The sequence below is a fragment of the Balaenoptera musculus genome, chromosome 11 (assembly GCF_009873245.2).
Source record: "Balaenoptera musculus isolate JJ_BM4_2016_0621 chromosome 11, mBalMus1.pri.v3, whole genome shotgun sequence".
Lineage (NCBI taxonomy): Eukaryota > Metazoa > Chordata > Mammalia > Artiodactyla > Balaenopteridae > Balaenoptera > Balaenoptera musculus.
This window is the reverse complement of record NC_045795.1, coordinates 62,831,643-62,851,902: the sequence shown is the minus strand read 5'-3', so window position 1 is coordinate 62,851,902 and position 20,260 is coordinate 62,831,643. Positions and strand designations below refer to the sequence as shown.

The following is a 20,260-nucleotide window of genomic DNA, read 5'->3' as shown; positions in this document are numbered from 1 at the left end:
TAAACTCACATATGTTTTAGGAAATTAATTTCTTAAATTAAATTAAGAAAAAAATGTAAGGATGAAATCAAGACCTTGGACATCTGCTTCAAATTCTGAAAAAAAAAATTACATTTCCTTGGTCATATGACTTTCTCATCCTGCTTTCAGTTTGGTTTCCAGCTTAGCGGGCTAAGAATATGGCACCCTTTGCCTTCTCTGACCTGTTTTTTTTTTTAGCACACTTCAGGATGTCCAATGTTGAAAGGCCCCCACCATCTGCAGGGAGGTGCAGATAATCCCGGGTTATATGGCTCAGATTGGCCGGCACATCGTTTACGCTGTGACAAGCCCTCCCCACCCAAGTGTGTTTTGACTCATGCTGGGCTGAGTCACATAGAATAGATAGATAGTTTATCAGCACATGTCCTACAGATCATATTATCATCTTACAAACATAGCGCATTAGCGCACAGGCCGGGAAGCTGGGGCAGTTGGAGCGCTTCCGGCCCCGGTGTGTCACTGCTGCGGAGTAAACAGGTTCGGATTCCACTCGGCAGGCAGCGGCAGGGGCTCAGGGCTGCAGCCCATTCACGGGTAGGTGGGCGTGGGGGGTGAGTGCGCGGCTGCTCCTGAAACTGGGGGATGGTGGGGAAGGCGAGGGTAGGGGCATGGGGCACCTGTGGAGGGGGCGGGGGACAGCGCTTCCTTGTTTATGTCTGTCCCTGCTGTGCTGAGGCTTGACAGGGGTGAACCTCCCAAACGAACACGGATTGAGGATTATGCAGGGCCTGGAATTGAATGGGGAAGGAGAGCCTGTGAGCGGGCAGGTCTAGGTAGCCGGGCTGCTGCTGTGGCCGGGTCTCCACACTCCGGCTCCTGTTAGTGGGTTACTCCCAGCATCACCCTTGTTCCCAAGGCTGAGCTCAAAACTTTCTGGTCCACAGTGCTGTCCAGGGGTGATAAATCAACTTGTTTGTGCTTCCTCAGTGCCCTGAAACGGATGATTGACATCTGGCCGGGGAAGTCTGTCCTCCAGGAGAGGCGTGGGGGTGAGGGTGGGAAAGTGATTGGAAACCCGGAAGAGAATTGTCTAGTTTTGTAAGCAGTTTGACTGTGCTGGTGGCTCTTCTTTTATATATATATATAAATATATATTATATATATATATTTATAATATATATATATTTATTTTTATATAAATATATATTTTATATAATAATATTAATATAATATTAATATATTATTATATATTATATATATTTATATATATTTATATATTTATATATATATATAAATATATATATATATATTTATTTATTTATTTTTGGCTGTGTTGGGTCTTCATTGCTGCGCACGGGCTTTCTCTAGTTGCCGCGAGCAGGGGCTACTCTTTTTTGCTGTGCACGGGCTTCTCATTGTGGTGGCTTCTCTTTGTTGCAGAGCACAGGCTCTAGGCAGGCGGGCTTCAGTAGTTGTGGCACGTGGGCTCTAGAGCGCAGGCTCAGGAATTGTGGCGCACGGACTTAGTTGCTCTGCGGCAGGCGGGATCTTCCCGGACCAGGGCTCGAACCCATGTCCCCTGCATTGGCAGGTGGATTCTTAACCACTGCGTGGCGGCTCTTCTGATGGACCAAATCCTCTTCCATAACTTAGGAGCTGGGTGTTCTCCCAAAGAACCTCTGTAACCATACCTGATAGAGAAAAATCCCCAGATGCTCATGCACCTTTTGTTCTTACATATAACTGGGAACAAGGTGTGTCTTAATTTCTTTTTTTTTTTTTTCTTTAAATAACTGACATTTTTTGAGGTTTACTAGGTGCCAGGTACTGTCTTAAGCATGTGACACAAATTATGACGCGTGATCCTCCCACTAATCCTATGAGCTCAGTGCTGCTGTCACACGGCGTCCGGATGAGAGCACCGAGTTTCAGAGAGCTTAGGTCGCCGTCTCAGGGACATGCAGCAGTCGGCGGGGGAGGCAGGACTCCAGCCCTGAGACTGTCCTCTTGATCCTGTCTGGAGCCTCTGCCTCCCTTGGCCAGATTTTCTAGTTTAACAAATTACCGTAAAATAATGGGTGTCCCCAGGGGAACTCTGATCAGGTGACATAAAATGTAATTTAATTTAGAATTTGGCTGAAATATTGTGACTACTGTGACTGACCTCACCTGAATACTTACCCTCTATTTCCCCCACTGTTTCTATCAGAAAACTCACTCTGCATTCTACCTCTGGGGTCCAGGCAGTGGCCTTATGTGAGGATAGAAAGGAATTTGTGGGCCATTAAAGCCCCTGGTCTGTCATGTTATTGCCTCCACTGTACCTTGGTGTCACCAGAAGTTCCCATTGGTTACAGTCATTCCCTTGGATCCATCAAGGCTGATGATAGGTGTCTTCTGCACCTGGTGGATACACCTGGAAAATGCTGTGGAAGGCCTGGAGCTGGTCAGTCCAAAGGGAAGAGGGATCTGGGGGGCTCTAAGGGGCAGGTGGGGAGGAGGGGAGCCAGGCCTCTCTCCCCATGGCTGGTCCAGGTGACCCCCCTGGCACCAGCTCCATGCCCTTCTCCCCTCTCCCCCTCTGCTGCTGTCCCCCTCCCAGCCTCACAGAGGGAGCATCAAGGATGGCTTGGCACCTGTATTGTGGACTTTGTTGAGTCTCCTCCCAGACTCTCCCAGAGCCTTCACACGTCAAATTCTCTGAGATATAAGCCCTGTACCCCACCCCCGCCCTCTTCCAGCCCAGCCTGTCATTTGACAAGAAGTGAGAGGACTAGGTGACCAGAAAGTCCCCCCTCCCACCTGGAACCCTGGCATATGATTCTAAGTGGAGACTAGTGTTCCGCTGCCAAAGGATGTGTTTTTCCAGTCATGCCCTCTGGCTCAGGATCGCAGATGGTTCTGTAAAGTGATTCTGATATACCTGGCTTGGGGAGGGAGCATGGAAAACTATTCGACCAAACCCGGAAGAGTGGTCCTTTCGCCTTCCTCACAGTCCCTGCAGGACTCTCCCTGACCCCCTACTCCCACCCCCCATCACGCACTGGAGGACATCTCTCCTCTTCTGGCTCGCACAGCAGCTCCTTCAGTCTCTGTTGTCGAATCCACACGCTGCATTGAAATGTATCCCTTTAAACATCTGTTCGCCCCTCCAAATTGAGAGCTCAGAGGCAAGGACATTCATCTTTCTGCATTTAATGAGTGTCCCCAAATGTCAGTTATTTAGGGTTCCTGGGAATCAAAGAACAGAAATACACACCAAGTAATAAACTGGCTCCATACCCAGGGTTTCTGGGTTGAGGTTCAGAAGTGGGAGCCTGGCGTCTGTTACTGCGTGACCTAGTGTCGGTGGCTGACTTGAGGGGCCAGGCTCTGAGCCCAAGTCTGGGGCCCCTCAGGTGGTTGCTCCCGTCAGTAAACCCTGGTTCCGTCCATGGACAGATAAAGTATAATTAAACAAATGGTCAGATGATTCAACTTGTATTATGTGCTGTGAAGTAAGTAAGCAGCAGTCTGAGAGAGAGAATAGCAGGAGGCTCTACCTTAGATGAAGAGGCAGGGGAGGCCATGCTGAGGAGGGAATGCAGAAGCTGAGTTCAGGGGTGTCGGGGTGGGGAGAGTCGTGTGAATGGGGGGACCGTCTAGGCAGAGGGAGCAGCGTTTGCCGGGTCTGAGGTGGGAGGAAGCAGGTGGTGGACGGGCTCGGAGGAGGAGAGCAGTGGGGGCGAGAGTGGGAGGGGCTGGCTGAGGGCAGGTCGTGCCAGCGTCTTACTGGGCCCTGTGAGGAGCTGGGATCTCCCTCTCATTCCAAAGGGAAGTCTCTGGAGGCCTTGGGCCAGGTGGCAGCATGATCTAGTTCTCTTTGGTGATGGTGATGCTCACCGTCGTGTAGCAAATGGATTGGATGTGGGTGAGTGGGAAGTCAGGAGACCAGCTGAGAGGCTTTTGCACAACTGAGGCCAGATGTGGCAGTAATTGGTGGTGAGAAACACATGCCCCTACAGAATAAATTGGATGTGTGAATGAGTGTGTGTGTGTGTGTATGTGTGTGTATGTGTGCATGTCCATATATTGGGTGGTCAGGGTGAGGAAACAGAAAGCATAAAGGAGTGACCTCCAGATAAATATGGAGTCATTGTCGAGATGGGAAATTAAGGCAGACAGGGATGGATAGATTCTAAATGAGTAAGTTTGGAGGGAATCGTGTTTCTTTTGAGATATGCGTGAGATATCCAAGTGGGTATGTCAAGAATGCAGCTGTATATAGACACCAGATGTCACTGTAAATTAAGACTGATTTTTATAAGTGCCTCTTATTTTACTGTTTACTTTATTAGTTATTTATTGCTGCATAAAAATTACCCCAGCACTTAACATCTTCAAATGATAAACATTTGTTATTCCACAGCTTCTAAGGGTCAGAAACCCGGTTTCTGGCTCAGGTTCTGGCTCAGGGTCTTTCATGAGGTCTAGATTTTGGCCAGGGCTACAGTCGTCTGAAGCCTTGACTGGGGCTATAGGATCTGCTGTTAAGACAGCGTCTACCCACACGGCTGTTGGCAGGAGGCCTCAGTTTCTCTCCACAGGAAGCTTCTCCATAGAGCTGCTTAAGCATCCTCAGGACATGGTGGCTGGCTTTCCCCAGAGTGAGTAATCCGAGAGAGAGAGCAATACCTTATGGGACTGAGTCTCAGAAGTCACACACCATCACTTTCACCACATTATATTCATTAGAAGTGAGTCACTAAGTCCAGCCCAAGCTCAAGGAGAGAGGAATTAAGCTCTACCTTTTTAGAGGGAAGAATGTCAAAGAATTTGTGCATATAATTTAAAGCCATCACATCCACCAAAGCTTTTTTTCCAGGAAAAAAAGGCATTTTCGGGAGCAGAGAAGAGGCAGATTCAGGGACAGATGCAGGTGCCACTCACTTAGCACCTTGGGGGAATGAAAGCTGCTGCCATTTATTGTTCACGAAAGCTGGGATCAGCAAATGATCACCCTCAGGCCTGGCACTGCCAGAGCAGGCTAGCACTGTGAGCCATGGAGACCAAACTGGAGTAACCCCCTCCGTCCCCATTCCCCCAGACTCTCAGCACCTGTCTACCTGGCCAGCTGTATCTCACTGCTGCCCAAGGCCCGCGCTGGTTGCCATTCACATATTGGAGACTACTGTTGGCAACTGCCAGGCACCAAGCAGTCGAATCTCTGTGCAAGAGCTGGTGACTTACCAGCTGCCCAATTTGAGGTGAGTGGGAGGAGAGGACACACAGGCACCTGGGTGTCACTGGGGCAGAGAGCGAAGCTGACTGTAGCAGGTCCCCCCTCGCCTGCTCCATGCTCATGGCCTGCCAGGCCTTTCCCTCTTGGGCCAGTCGCTCTTATCCTGAGAATGTCTCCAGTAGGTGGCAACTGGGCAGAAGCGTGGACGCAAGGTCAGTGCTCAGGCAGGCCCATCCAAGGCAAGCAGGGAGGCCAAGCGTTTTCTCTTTTGTTATGTAAGTATTGTACTTACATAAAATATTTACTATCTTGCCCTTTAATAAAAAAGTTTGCTGACCCTTGCAATAAAGCAAACAGTTTTTCCAGGAAAAAATTTTTTTTTTTCCTCTGTGAATCTAACCTTTGTGAGTCTCTGATTGTTGACATTTCATTCAGAGCCTGAAACACTCGGCACTGGAGGGGAATGAGCCTGACCACACTCTGTGCCAGTGTCCTTTCTGTTGCAGTGAGGGACACCGCAGTTCCCTCCTTTCTCATAGTCCCAAGTGTTTTCTTCTCTGGAAGATGCTCTGTGGCTGTGGACAGTACAGCCAAATCTAGGGAGTCTTGTTCTCGTGATTCTGCGCTCACCATGGGAAGCCAGATCTCTAGCAAAGAACTGGAATGAGAGTCCGGGAACCATGCATCTTTGCTGTCAAGTTCAGTGCAGGCCCAGGCTAAAGCTCTGCGTTCTTTTGCTGCCTCAGAAACGTCTCCTTGGTTGTAAACATTTTCTCTGACAGGTTATTGTTTTATTTGTGTTGAGGGCTTCCAGACTGGATCCTGGAGAGGGTAATTTTTCTCTCTTCTGCTTTGGTATAGCATACCATGGTGATATTTCTATAGCTCTGCAGAAAGTTAATGCTTAGAAAATTACATCTTATGTAATTGCCTGAAAGACTGGGTTGAATGGAGTTCATGCTATGAAGAAGAGATTAGCTTTGTGAATTTGCCAGGGGACTCTCCTTCCCCCAGGCTGCTAAGTGACTGGCATCTGCATCTGTCCCTGAATTTGCCTCCTCTCTGCTCCCCAAAGGGGCTTTTTTTCCTGGATGGAATGACTCACGGGCTCTTGTCATAAAACCACTTTCCCAATCTCAGCACCCACCCATGGGGCTACTACCTCCTGGGTTAAGGTCCATCCTTTCCTGTTGTCCAGGGAGGCCTGGACTCAGCCCTGTCCTGCACAGGATGCCAGCAGCTGGGCAGGACCTGGGATTTAGGAGCTGGTATTTCTTAGCTTCGCAGGATCTCTGGAGGTTACAGTGTAGATCCCCAGCATACATGGTCATCACTTACCATCCTTAGAGTCTCTAGTTTTCATTACACACATTTGTAAACAGAACCTCTGATAGGCAAAACCCTGATTTAAATCCTAGCACTTTCAAAACCCCCTTAGTTGAAGGATAGTACCTCTTTCTCTGCTTGGCAAAAACACAGAGAAAATAGTGAATGTGGTTAGATGACAGACAGGATAGACTCTTTTCCACCAAAATACTGAGACTAATGTTGGTTTACAAATATTTAAAAATAGAACATAAAGGCATCAAGAATAGACCATTTCTCTAATATAGGGACTTGAATTATATTTCTCTAAATTAATGCATAGAAATTAATGTACATATTAATGTACAGATCTGGTTACTTTTCAAGGATTTATTGGCCTAAGAAAATAAAGGAAACTCCACAAAAGAATCAGAGCCATGACTGGCTGATCTAGAACACACACACCCTGGACAGCAGGTGGGTCTTCCAGCTTCAGGTACTCTTGGATGACTGACTGTCCACACTGTTCAAAAGCAGTTCATTTTACTTTGGCTTTTTGGTTTGCTTTTATGTGTAGACTTGGATTATGTGCAGAGATTTCCTCAAAGGAGCTAGGCTGCTTAATTCTTTCTCTTTAAAAAAATTTTCTCCATTAATGGCTAAAGTCTTTAATCTCTTGTTCTCAGGCTGATGCTTGGCATTGCTTTATGGAGACTTTTTTTTTTTTTTTTTTAATTTATTTTTTATTTTTTATTTTTTATTTTTGTCTGTGTTGGGTCTTCGTTTCTGTGCGAGGGCTTTCTCTAGTTGTGGCAACCGGGGGTCACTCTTCATCGCGGTGCGCGGGCCTCTCACTATCGCGGCCTCTCTTGTTGCGGAGCACAGGCTCCAGACGCGCAGGCTCAGTAGTTGTGGCTCACGGGCCTAGCTGCTCCGTGGCACGTGGGATCTTCCCAGACCAGGGCCCGAACCTGTGTCCCCTGCATTAGCAGGCAGATTCTCAACCACTGCGCCACCAGGGAAGCCCCTTTATGGAGACTTTTATGTCAAAAGTCAAAGCCTTAAGACCTTTGCAGTTTAGGTGCTCCTGAGCTGAAGGTAACAGAGTAAGGAAAGTGGTAAAAGAAAAATTAAATGCAGAGATTTATGGTTTGGGGTGAGATGGAGTAGGCACACTTCACCTTGTCTCTCCCACTAAATGTAGCTATAAAACCTGGACTTATTACACAGAACAGCAATGTGAAGACCCTGAAAAGTAAACAGTTGCAAGAGAAGAAGGGAAGGACACCCTAATTCAAAGTAGAACAGAACCTGTGGTCTGTTTCCCATTTTTCCCCTCCAGTATTCCCCAGCCTGGACTCAAGGCAGCCTGAAACCCAGAATTGAGCACAAAGCACCTAATTTTGTTCCAGGAGTGAAAACAGCCTCCTAATGCTCAGAGAGTGGGGGTAAATCCCTGTCTTTTTTCTTTTCTTTTCTCCACCCTCTAATGCCTTAGGCCCCCGTAGGATTGTGTAGTATTAGCAGCAGTGAGGGGCAATGGGGAGAAGGTTGGTAGTGGAGGACCTCAGTCACCCAGACTTTGGGATAAGGGATCCTTCCTTTCTGAGCAGAGGAGCTGTGGTCCCCAGAGGGTGGAGGAAACTCTCATTGCTTTTTTTTTTTTTTTTAATTTATTTATTTTTTATTTATTTATGGCTGTGTTGGGTCTTCGTTTCTGTGCGAGGGCTTTCTCCAGTTGCGGCAAGCGGGGGCCACTCTTCATCGCGGTGCGCGGGCCTCTCACTATCGCGGCCTCTCTTGTTGCGGAGCACAGGCTCCAGACGCGCAGGCTCAGTAGTTGTGGCTCACGGGCCCAGTTGCTCTGCGGCATGTGGGATCTTCCCAGACCAGGGCTCGAACCCGTGTCCCCTGCATTGGCAGGCAGATTCTCAACCACTGCGCCACCAGGGAAGCCCTCATTGCTTTTTTCCTTGCACTGTCCTCCCACTGTTTGGCCCAACACTGTGCAGTTGTAGGACATGCACAGCAAAGCAGGGTAGCTAAAGCACCAGGTCTCTGGCCAGAGGACTGAAAAGCAAGCCCCAGGAACCTAGAAGGACCAGAGAGATCACCGAGAGGAAGAAGCTCTGGAGAACAACCCCAAAAGGTTGCTTATGAGCTCCTGGGCTCATTCCCGAGCTGCACCTGCATGGATCTGACCCTAACCAGCGTTGGCAGTCTGTTAGAACCCCTGTCCCAGGTGGCCACTAGGTGGCGCCCACAGAACAGCTGAAGAGCACTGCAAAGTCAGAAGACTGATCTGACGTGGGAATCACAACCTCCGAGGGCAGGTTGGAATGTGAGGTCTGAACCCAACCAAATTGATCACTTACTGTGTTAGTTATCAACTTATTGCCTCTCAACTTGGAATGCACTCTTCAATGTGTGTATTCTGTGATATATAATGGAATTCCTTTAAGTATTTGTCCTTTGAAGTGAACACCATTGTTAACCTTTCTCAGTAAAGGACACTGGAGTGACAGTGTAGTAGGAAGAGGTTTCCTGCCTTTCCCAGGGGAGGATCAGCATTGTGGGACATCTACTGGAGGCTGCCCCAGTCATGGGCACAGAATATGGTCCCTTTGCAACCTGGCAGCCTTGGCTAGCAATAACTTTCTGCAGCTCTCTTGACGCAGAAAACAGAGGCTTGTGTGGCCCATTTGCTCTGTGGGCCTCCTGCCCTCCTTCAGAAGGAAAATGGAGAATTTGCCAGCAGATCTCCTTTAAAAGAATTGTTAAGGGAAGTTTTTTAGACAGAAAGCAAATGATACCAGAGGGGAACTTGGAACAATAGGAATGAAGGAAGAACAACAGATATGGTAAATATCAGGGTAGATATGACAGGCTAGCTTCCTCCTCATGAGTTCTTTGAAACAAGTTTGATGATCTGAAGCCAAGAAATCTAACACTGATATAATACATAGGACAACTACAACATAAAGGTGAGAGCATAAGGGGACCTATATGGCAATAGGTTTCTTTTTTATTTTAATATATTTATTTTATTTATTTATTTTTGGCTGAGTTGGGTCTTCGTTGCTGCTTGCGGGCTTTTTCTAGTTACGGCGAGTGGGGGCTACTCTTCTTTGCGGTGCGCGGGCCTCTCACTGCGGTGGCTTCTCTTGTTGCAGAGCACGGGCTCTAGGCATGCGGGCTTCAGTAACTGTAGCACGCAGGCTCAGTAGTTGTGGCTCACAGGCTCTAGAGCGCAGGCTCAGTAGTTGTGGCGCACGGGCTTAGTTGCTACAGGGCATGTGGGATCTTCCCGGACCAGGGCTTGAACCCACATCCCCTGCATTGGTAGGCGGACTCTCAACCACTGTGCCCCCAGGGAAGCCCAGGTAATAAGCTTTCTATATCTCACTTGAAGTGGTTAAAATACTGTTTCTAAGTAGACCACGATAAGTTAAGCATGTATTTTATACTCCCTAGGGCAACCATGAAAAAGAAATGACAAAGAAACATAGTCAAAAACACAATAGAGAAAATAAGATGGAATAGTAAAAAATGTTCAGATAACACAAAAGAAGGCAGGAAAATATAAAAGAGGAAAACAAAAGAGGGCTCAAACAGAAAATGAATAATAAAATGGTAGACCTGAATCTAAATATATCCTTAATTGTACTAAATGTAAATTGCCTAACAATACCAATTAAAAGACAGAAATTGTCCAAGTGAGTTAAATAAATGAATCAACAAGATTCTGTCTATAAAATCTCATATAGATTATAACCATATATTTAGGTTAAAAGTAAAAGGATGGAATCAAGAAAGTGAAAAGACAGCTCACAAGATAGGAAGAAATTTTTGCAAATCATATATCTGGCAAAGGACCAGTATCTAGACTATATAAAGAACTATTACAACTCAACACTAAAAAGACAAATAGCCCAATTAAAAAATGGGCAAAGAATCTGAATAGACATTTCCCCCAAGAAGGTATACACATAAAAAGATGCTTAACACATAAAGTACATAAAAAGATGCTCAACATCATTAGCTATCAGGGAAATGCTGAAAAAAGACAACCTTCACACTCACTGGGATGGCTACAATACAAAGAGAGATAATAACAAGTGTCAGCGGGGATGTGGAGATACTGGAACTCTCATACACTGCAGGTGAGAATGTAAAAAGGTGCAGCTGCTTTGTAAAACAGTCTGGCAGTTCCTGAAAAGGTTAAACATAGAATTAACATATGACCCTCCAATTCTACTCATATGTATTTACCCAAGAGAATTGAAAACTTATGTCCACACAAAACTTGCACCATTTGCATCTTTGTCAAAAATCTCCTATAGGTAAAAGAGTTTTAAGGGAGACAAAAGACAGTCCCAGATGTCAGAAATTAAAGGAAAGAGGGAAATCAACTGGGGTCAGTGTTTTCAGCTCTTCAGACTAAACTTATTGACCTCAAATGTTCAGCTGCATAAACATAAGCCAGTTCTGCCACTCATATTGGCAAGCCATTTGTGGAGAGCACAAACTTGAGTCAGAAGATTTAAATATTTGGTTTTGTATCCCCACTGACTGCTATTTAGAAGTGTCTGGAATTGGAACAGAGAATATTCAATAGCCTTACTGTTTGCCAACTGACACTCTGTGTATTTGTGGACATCAGGAAATGAATTTAGCCAGATTTTGATGCTGTAGGTAGGGGAAGTTTAAAACAATATAAAGAAACTTATTTTACTTCGATAAGGGAGATAAGCATAGCTTAGTGGAATGAATGTTGAAATGCACTTTTATGTCCTGACAATTTTTTTTTTTGGCAGTGAGCAAATAATGACTTAAAACAAATAGTAAATATGAGGTGGGAAAATAAAGAGAAGAGAGAAAGTTCACTGAGTGGGCTGAGAGTGAAGCAACCTGGATGCAAATCTTTTATTCACTTTCATTGATTCATTTACTCACTTAGTCTTTCAACAAATATTTATGGAGGGTCCACTATGTGCCAGACACTGTGCTAGTTCTCACTAAGAGGTGATGACCAAGATGTACCTGAGTCTGACTTTCCTTGTGTTTGAGAAACCACATAAACAGAGATCAGCAGCTCTGAGGGTTCATGTTGCAGGGGAAACCTATAGGACTAGTGCCCAGGCTGTGTGGTCAGTCCCAGGAGGAAAAGTGCTCAGTGGGGTTTGGTACAATGCTTGGTGCACTTAATGGTGACTGGTGTTTAGACTCAGATAACTGGTGTGTGTGTGTGTGTGTGTGTGTGTGTGTGTGTGTATCTTCTAATTAACTCATCAAACTTACCTCTGAGTATGTTACAACCTACTGAGAAGATCAGATGCCAGTAAATTCAATAGAATGTGGAACCACAAAGCTTGAGGAATGCCCAGGGGGCTTTGGGAACCCACGTGTCAGCTGAGGGGTAGAGAGACAAGTGTGACATTCTAGAGGAGAGGACCCCAGTTGAGCACTGAACTTTGGCTTACAAACAAGAGTACTCTCAGACCCTAAGAACATTAGCAACTGTCATCCTGGAAGAAACAAGGCATTTCATCATTATTGATGAAATTGATTCACTCATATTTGATTTTAAAGTTCAAGTTAAAACTATTTTCTTCTGTGTGTGTATGAAGCTGACATATATATATATATATACATATATATATAATTTTTTTTTTAAATAGGTAATTTCATGCTCTTAAAATGGGGCCTAAAGTGGTCGTATTCGACATTTCTGTCATCAGAGCCTTGTGGGAAACTCGTGTCAAGAAGCACAAAGCCTGGCAGAAGCAGGAGGCAGAAAGGCTCCAGAAAAGCGCATTGGAAAAGTATGTGTTCTCTGTACTTGCTCTGTAGCTCTTTAGCGAATAAGACAGGCTGCATTTGTGTTGTGGAGGGGGATGCCTTTCCTCCGAGATTTCTTCCTGTCCGTGACACTTGCTCATTGGACTTCAGAGTCTTCACACTGTTGCCTACAATGGACGTTCGATTCCTATAACAGTAACGCTCATAGCTATAAGGACCCACATACATTCCAGGTACTGTGGAGGCGTGGAAAAGACAGCAATGACATGACAAATTCCTCTACAGGAAATTCTGAAAGACCGCCAGCTGCCCTCAGCCGGCTGATGCCGTCCACCCATGTGACCACATGAGGCTGCTCTATGTCCTGCACTCAGCTCTCGCCCGTTGAGCTGAACGTTAGATAAGATTCATTGTGTTGATGCAATTTTTACTTGGATTGGAATGATGTGGTTTGACTACTGTCATACGCTCGTGAAGTATGAGTAAAAGAGAGTTACTGTGTGTATGAAAACTAAGTTGAGGGCTTCGGAAAAACTATGTGTGTGATCAGTACGAACCACCCAATTGAATTAACACTGTACAAGACGGATAAAAGTACAATGAGCTAGAAAGGTTGCACATTCAGGTGGCTTTGCACGTCTGTAATTTTTATGCCCTGTGAGGAAACCCAAACTGGAAGTCTTGGATGATGCGTTATGGGTGTGGTTTATACAAGAAAGGCAGAGTGGGATTCTAATTGGCAGACCCATTCTCAAAGGCGGTCCATGACCCTACATCAAATTGGCAAATTGTGACATATGTCTATGCTTTAGGTTAAAAACAAAATGTGTAGGGTATGAATGTCTCTTTACTCTTGATTCTCCACTTCTATGAACTATTTCGATCAAACAAATACCTATTCTGATCATGCTTGATAATTAAGCTGCTGCTGTGAGCATTACAGCTGTTCCAGGTGGTTATAATTATCCCCAGTCTGAAGACGAAGTTAGGACCTAAGTAACTTGCCCAAATTGACAGGGCTGGTAAATGGAGGATTTGGCCATACCTTTCCCCCGATATAATGCTGTAATCACAGATAGCTGGCCTGTCTTTTCACTTGCCACTAATATGAGATTATCCAATATGACATGAATCTTAAATTTAAGAATTGGAACCCTCAGACCAGGCAACACCCATGGCAGAGGATCTTAGGGATCTACATGAGCATGAATTACACAGGTCCCAAGGCCCTATGAGCCCGAAGTGGTTCTCAGCCCTGCTCCAGCTTCCTCCCACCCCCAGCATCTGGGGTTACTCTAGGGTGGGACAACTTGCTGAATGGGAACCCAAGCCCTGGGAGGTTTATGGAGGTGTCTGTAGCTGAGGTAACCCCCTGTGGGTTCTGGGAACAGCAGCCACCTGCAGGAGCTTCGGTCTGAGAACCGTGCCCTGGAAGCCACTTTGCAGTCGCGTTTGACTCTTGATCTCTGTCTTCCATCGTGGTGCCAAATGGCTTTGTGTCCACATTCACACGTCTCATGTACACAGGGTTGGTCCTGCATTAGGCTCAGTGCCATGGGGCTTGTGCTGTGCCTTATCTTAACCTAAGACAGAAAACTTCTTGGGAATTTGTTAGGATTTTCTAGCTCAAGATAAGAAAAACAGCCACCAAATTGGCTGGGTGGTGAGGAGGAACTGGGAGGGTGGCTGGAGGAATGTGATGTTCAGGAAGAAGCATTAATTTCCCAGGACCTGCAAAAATGAATGTAGTGAATTTACCTTTTTCTGGCAGGTATTTTTGAAGTTTCATAATATGATTTATACTGTTGTTGTTAGGACTATTTGAAGGTTACCCTTTAGTTTCTCAAAATTTGTTGCCTGTGGGAAAGTTAATATATACATATATATATATTTTTTTAATTAATTTATTTATTCGGTTGCACTGGGTCTTAGTTGTGGCAGGTGGGCTCCTTAGTTGTGGCATGTGAACTCTTAGTTGAAGCATGCATGTGGGATCTAGTTCCCTGACCAGGGATCGAACCTGGGCCCCTGCATTGGGAGCACGGAGTCTTAACCATTGGACCACCAGGGAAGTCCTGAAAGTTAATGTACTGATGACTGCTTTGTATAAAAGGCAGTAATCTGGTTAATTTAAATGTACTAAACCAGGCAAAACCCTTTAGCTTGTTCTGTTACCTCACTTCATGGTATTTCATTTTGTAATACTGTATTTGTTCCATGAGGTATATACCAACACTTAAAAGTTATGAGCAGAGAACATCACTCTACTTGAATGAAACTCAGTCATTTAGATGGAGAGATAGAGATGCTTTCGTTAGGCTCTAAGTGAGGAATTTTTCATCCAGTGAGGCTATTTGCCATCTAGACTAAGATTGTGGGCTCATTTCCTAAGGAAAGAGTATTTTATTTGCACACTTACTGATTTAATTAATAGAGCTCTAATGGCATTGTTTTGTATGTTTATCTTGTATTTGAAATACTACTAAAATTGACTTAAGGGGACCATTATTCAATTATATGAGCGATAAAGTATAAAGACAATGACATTTTATTTATGTTAATTACTCTCAAGGAAGAGAATGGAATTGTAAAAATAGTTTATATTCTCATTGTGACTTTCTCTAGGTTTCAAAGGGACTAAGACATCAAACATTTAAAACAGAAATCCAAAAAAGATTTGGTATTTAACTATTTTTTAAGTAGCTCATCTAATTTCCTTTTTCCCTCCACTTACGTTGGCTGTACCAAGATATGTGAAATAGTTACATCAATTTGTAATTTGTGATATAGGAAAGATGTGTTGGGGAGGGCTTAACCGGTATCATTTCATTACCTTGCCAGACTCTACCTTCAGGTTCAGTCTAAGAAATGAAGAAAGAAAAGTTAGAGACATTAATCTGAAAAGTGCTCATTGAATACAAGAACTCACTGTGGCTGTGCTGCTGGTTGTGAAAATTCTGGGAGGATTTCTTTTATTATTTCAATCAGTGTCTTGGATCTAGGGTCTGCCCTGTATTCCTGACTGCTACAGTCAGAGCTAGAGCTACAGGTAGATATTTAAACTTATTTTTATCACATGGTATTAAAAATATTTAAATTACACAGAAGAGCTAATAATGAAAAGCAAATCACCCCAATTCCCTGCTAGTATTTCCCAGAGGAGCTCACTTCTAACTCTTCCAGCACTTTCTCCTGGTATTAAATTCCTATTTCTCCATGTGCTGGTATTTTAAAATTTATCTGTTTTATTACATTATTTGTAGACTTCATATGTAGATCCTGAAGCCCCAGGTAGTTGATTACCCAGTGCTTTTCCCCAGCTCAGCAACCTGTGACTAGGACCTGGGTAGGGTAGTAGCTGTGCTAGCCAATGCCATCAGCAAGATAGTTTTTTCAAGTGCTCCTGTTCTCCTAGATGAATGGCAAGCACGAAACTCCACTGATACCTGAAGTGGTTTCTGAATAGCAAAAAGTCTGATTAAGGGGGAATCATTTGCACATAGTCCTGGGGAACCAGCCCTGCAGAAATCTGGGATCAAGAACTCCAGGTAGACGGAACAGCAAGTGCAAATACCCTGAGGCAAGGGTTTGCCTGGGTGGTTCAGGGAAGAACCAGGAGGCTAGAGTGACTGGGCCAGAAAAAGTAAGTGAGGGTGCAGTAGTGGATGAGGTCAGACAGGCAAGGGGGAGTGCACAGATCCGCAGGACCTTGTAGGCCATAGTGAGACATTTGCTTTTATTGGGTGAAATGAGAAACCAATGAGAGGTATGGGCAGAGGCATGACATGGTGTGACTGACACTGTCACAAGCTCACTCAAAATGCTGGATGAGTTTAGACTGTAGGGAGGCAAGAGTGGTGCCTACATGAAGATGCTGGTGACTTGGACCAGGATGGGAGCAGTGAAGGTGGTGAGAAATGGTCAGATTCTGGCAGAAATGACCCTATTTGTTGATGGATTTGATGTGAGATGTGAAAGAAAGCACAGAGTCAAAGATGACCCTGAGCTTTTTGACCAGAGCAACTGGCAGGCTTTTTCTAAGATGGAGGAAGAAGCAAGTTTTGCAGGTGAAGATCAGGAGTTTGGGTTGGAACATGTAAATTTGGGGGATGCCTTTTAGATATTCAGGTGGAGATGCTGGGAGGCAAGGAGGCTGGATTCATTGAGAACGTCTTGGCTGGAGATATATAATTGCACGTCATCAGCATATAGATGTATTTAACACCAAGAGACAAGAATGTCTGTAGACAAGAATGATTTGTATTGCTATCAATTTTCTACAAGTTAACTTCAGTCTCTGCCAAGTTGTAAAATAGCTTAGTCAACGACAAAGGTGCATACCCCTATAGGATCAGATAAAATCCACCAAGTCTCCAGTATTCCAGAAAAAGGATATCCACCAGTCTCTTGCTTTTTTCAGCCTTACATTTCTTCTTACAATTGACAGTGCCTGGTAGTCCAGGCCAGGACTTTCCACATGCCCAGTCCTCAAAGATGTTTCTGCCCCAGACTCTTTCCTCTGTTCCTGCCCGTCCTGACCACTTGGCTCCTGGGCTTTCCTGAGACAACAGAGCCACTGTGATTCTAGTGCACTTTTCCTTCAGGTACCACCTGAGAGTTTCCGTACTAGGACTGACCCTCTACTACAGGATTTTTTGTTTTGTTTTGTTTTGTTTTATTCAGCATTTGTATTGCTTCAGGCCCTGTAGAGACCAGGGCAGCATCTGCAGCCTGTTTCTAAAAGAGCCCTCTTTTAGAAGCCTGGGATCCTGCCTGTCACCAAGTCCCTGAGTTGGGCTGAGTAGGGCCCAGATGCCTTCCTGAGTGTGGAATGCACCAAGTTCCTATCCAAGGCAGGCTACCTTATTTTGAGACAATGTCTCTGTGTGATAGATTTGAAGGAAAACCACAACAAACCTTGTTTTTGTACCACATAGAATGTTAACCTGTTAAAGTCTCCAAGCAGATATCAAATCTCTACATGGAGAAAGGCCCCCAGGTGCAAAACACTGTTCTGATGACTGAGTGAGCATCTGGAGGGCAGCAAGACGTGGTCCATCATGATGGAGCTTATGACCAAGCTGGGGGGATAAGACAACTATAAAATAATGTGTCAGAGAAGTAGCAACAAGAAGGTGCTGGGAGTGATGGGGAGGCTGAGGAGTCCTGGGCCAGCTCCAGTGTCAGATTGGAACTGGAGCTTATGAATAACAGGTTCATCTGCAGGAGTGAAGTTTCCCAAGGTGGGTGATGGATGACCTTCTAAAGTCGAATTTTGTAAACTGGGGCTGCCTGTATATTTCTATCCATATGCTCCTGAAAGATCATCAGATTCCTGTGGCCTTGCATTTTTAAAAAATTTGGGTGTCACCTCATAATATCAAGGGATATTGTAATTAATCAAACGCATAGGTAATTTTGGTAGAAATTTTAGCCATGTTAACTCACCTCCTCTACTTTTAAAGTCAGATTTGCTAATACTTTACAACTCTGAGGGTTTAAGATTCCCCCGCACCCCATATCCACCACAGCAGAGGAAACAAGAAAGGAGGGGCGGGAGAGGGGGCGGAAGTGGAGGGGAGGGCTTGTCTCCTGCTGGGAAACTGCAGGTGATGAGAAGGACTGCGCTTGCGCCCAGGTGGCCCGCCTGACTTCTCCAGGCAGGTGATGGCGATTCCCCAGGAGATAACCGAGACCTCTTTTGCCCGTTTTAGGATAAAGGAGGAGTGGAGCTTCGTGGCCGAGTGCCGAAGGAAGGGCATCCCCCAGGCTGTGTACTGCAAGAATGGCTTCATAGACACCAGCGTGAGGCTTCTGGACAAGATTGAAAGGAACTCCCTCGCAAAGCAGAGTGCAGTTTCCAAGGAGAGAGACAAACGGAGCAGTGAGTTTGTGTTTGAACTTACGGGGGAGCACTGGAAGGTGAGTCCATGCGTTTCGGTCCCTACAGCACGCCGAGGCTCTTTGCAGCGCTGCGGCCGACGTCTGCTGCTAGGCTGAGCTCAGGCCGTTGACCCTGGCCCAGTGCGCGCTGTTGCTGTTGTCTTTAGAGAGCTTCCCCCTGCATGCGGAGGAGCCATTGCCGGCTCTGAACCGGGTTCTCGCGTCTTTTCCGCGGTGAAAGACTGTGCAGTCTTGAAAAGGGCAGCGGGATGCCCTTGGATCTTTCCGACGACGCTGCGAGGGACTGGGACCCCAGAGGCTCCTCAGGATGGCACAGCCTTTACAATGCTTGATTCTGGGAATTGCCTGGCCGTCCAGGGGTTGGGACTCCGCGCTTGCATTGCCGAGAACGCGGGTTCAATCCCTGGTTGGGGAGCTAAGATTCCGCCAAGCCGCGGGGTGCAGCCAAATAAAAACAAAAAAAACCCGCTCGAATCTGCCGCCTCCTCGCCACCCCTCCCCGCCCATTAAAAATAACTCCTTGCCTTTTTTTTTTTTTTTTTTTTTTTAATGCTCTGAGCGCTTGACTTTGCCTAACACCCCTCTGTGGGCGGTGACTTTACTGACTTGTCACAGAGTGTAGAGCCGCGAAGGAATTTCGCAGACCCTTTAGCCAGTTTTCCTCTCAGTTTCTGAGGCCAGGACAAAGATGTCCCCTCTTTCTTTCCTCAGGTGTGTACAGGTGCTTCGTGCTCCCACTCCCCAACGTTGCTGCTGGCTTGGAGAGGCATCTCAGGGCTGCCTGTGCTCTGATGTTTCTTGGTTGAAGCAGCACATGGTATGTGTGCGCTGAGTGGCGGCACAAATGAGCTTGGGCTATCTTCCGTTCAGTGGGACAGAGTTGTCTGGGACCTGCCCTCCATCTCTTTTTTTTTTTTTTTTAATTAATTTATTTATTTATGGCTGTGTTGGGTCTTCGTTTCTGTGCGAGGGCTTTCTCTAGCTGCGGCAAGTGGGGGCCACTCTTCATCGCAGTGCGCGGGCCTCTCATTATCGCGGCCTCTCTTGTTGTGGAGCACAGGCTCCAGACGCGCAGGCTCAGTAATTGTGGCTCACGGGCCTAGTTGCTCCGCGGCATGTGGGATCTTCCCACACCAGGGCTCGAACCTGTGTCCCCTGCATTGGCAGGCAGATTATCAACCACTGCGCCGCCAGGGAAACCCCCTCCATCTCTTTTCATCCCACCATTTTGTGGCTGAAAGGACTCTGGACTGGGAGACCATATAATTTGGGTGGCCCTTTATTGGCCGTGTGACCTGAGGCTGTTTGCTCCATTTGTATACATTTTATCCCCTTCTCTGTTCAGTGGTGCTAATGCTTGCCTTGACCTCCTCTGAGGGCTGTTGTGAGGATTAAACGAGCGGATATTCTGTGACGGTCTTTCTCCTGCATCCGCATCATTGAGATCAGTGGATACATGGATACTGCCTTTTCTGGGGCAAGAAGGAGGGCCTGTCTGGATTTCTAATTAAATACCACTGGTAAATCATTCTCGTGTGCCATGGTCAAGCACGATCCCAGCCCGCTTGGGGAACCTGTTGAGTCCTCTCGGCTCACAGCACCTTTGGAAAACCACTTTAAAGGGCATTTAGTGAGTGCCTAGTGTGGTCGGGGGGATAGGAAGAGGGTTATGAGTCAGCAGGCTAGGGAGACCCCAGGGTGAACTATGTGGATGTTGGCTTCATTACTTACAGCCTTCTTGTCCCCTGCATTCGGTTCCCTGAGCTGGTACCCTATCCTCACGGGTACCCACTGAAGGCAAGACTCTGGGGCCTCAGGCATTCATTAGTATGAATTTCAGTTGCTGTTCTCCTTCCCCAGAGAGATTTGTGTTTCAGTCTTGCCTCTACTTAAGGAGTGAAAAGCTCCATTAAAGGATGTTTGCTGTCTTAGAGTGCTCACAGCAGCGAGGGAGTTCTGGCCTCTAACATCGCACCAGGCAGCAGGTCTGGCCCCTGCAGGAGGTCAGCAAGAGGTGGACAGGGCAGTGGAGCTTCTGGGGCCTTG

At 46.0% G+C, this 20,260-nt stretch overlaps 1 protein-coding gene across 4 annotated transcripts in view; it reads left to right on the top strand.

Moving 5' to 3' along the window:
• The first annotated feature begins 432 nt into the window (after positions 1–432).
• Positions 433–20,260, top strand: part of LRRC2 (leucine rich repeat containing 2) — a 36,798-nt gene continuing 16,970 nt past the window's right edge. Inside the window, exons 1-5 of one of the 4 annotated variants that reach the window (XM_036868665.1) lie at positions 433–576; positions 5,069–5,228; positions 6,896–6,985; positions 12,190–12,333; positions 18,025–18,232. In XM_036868665.1, coding sequence (XP_036724560.1) covers positions 12,209–12,333; positions 18,025–18,232 — 333 coding nt within the window. In that variant the 5' untranslated portion in view covers positions 433–576; positions 5,069–5,228; positions 6,896–6,985; positions 12,190–12,208. Of the gene's footprint in view, positions 577–5,068; positions 5,229–6,895; positions 6,986–12,189; positions 12,334–18,024; positions 18,233–18,253; positions 19,032–20,260 lie in introns of those variants that run through there. The other 3 variants (XM_036868664.1, XM_036868666.1, XM_036868667.1) reach the window with 3 other exon arrangements.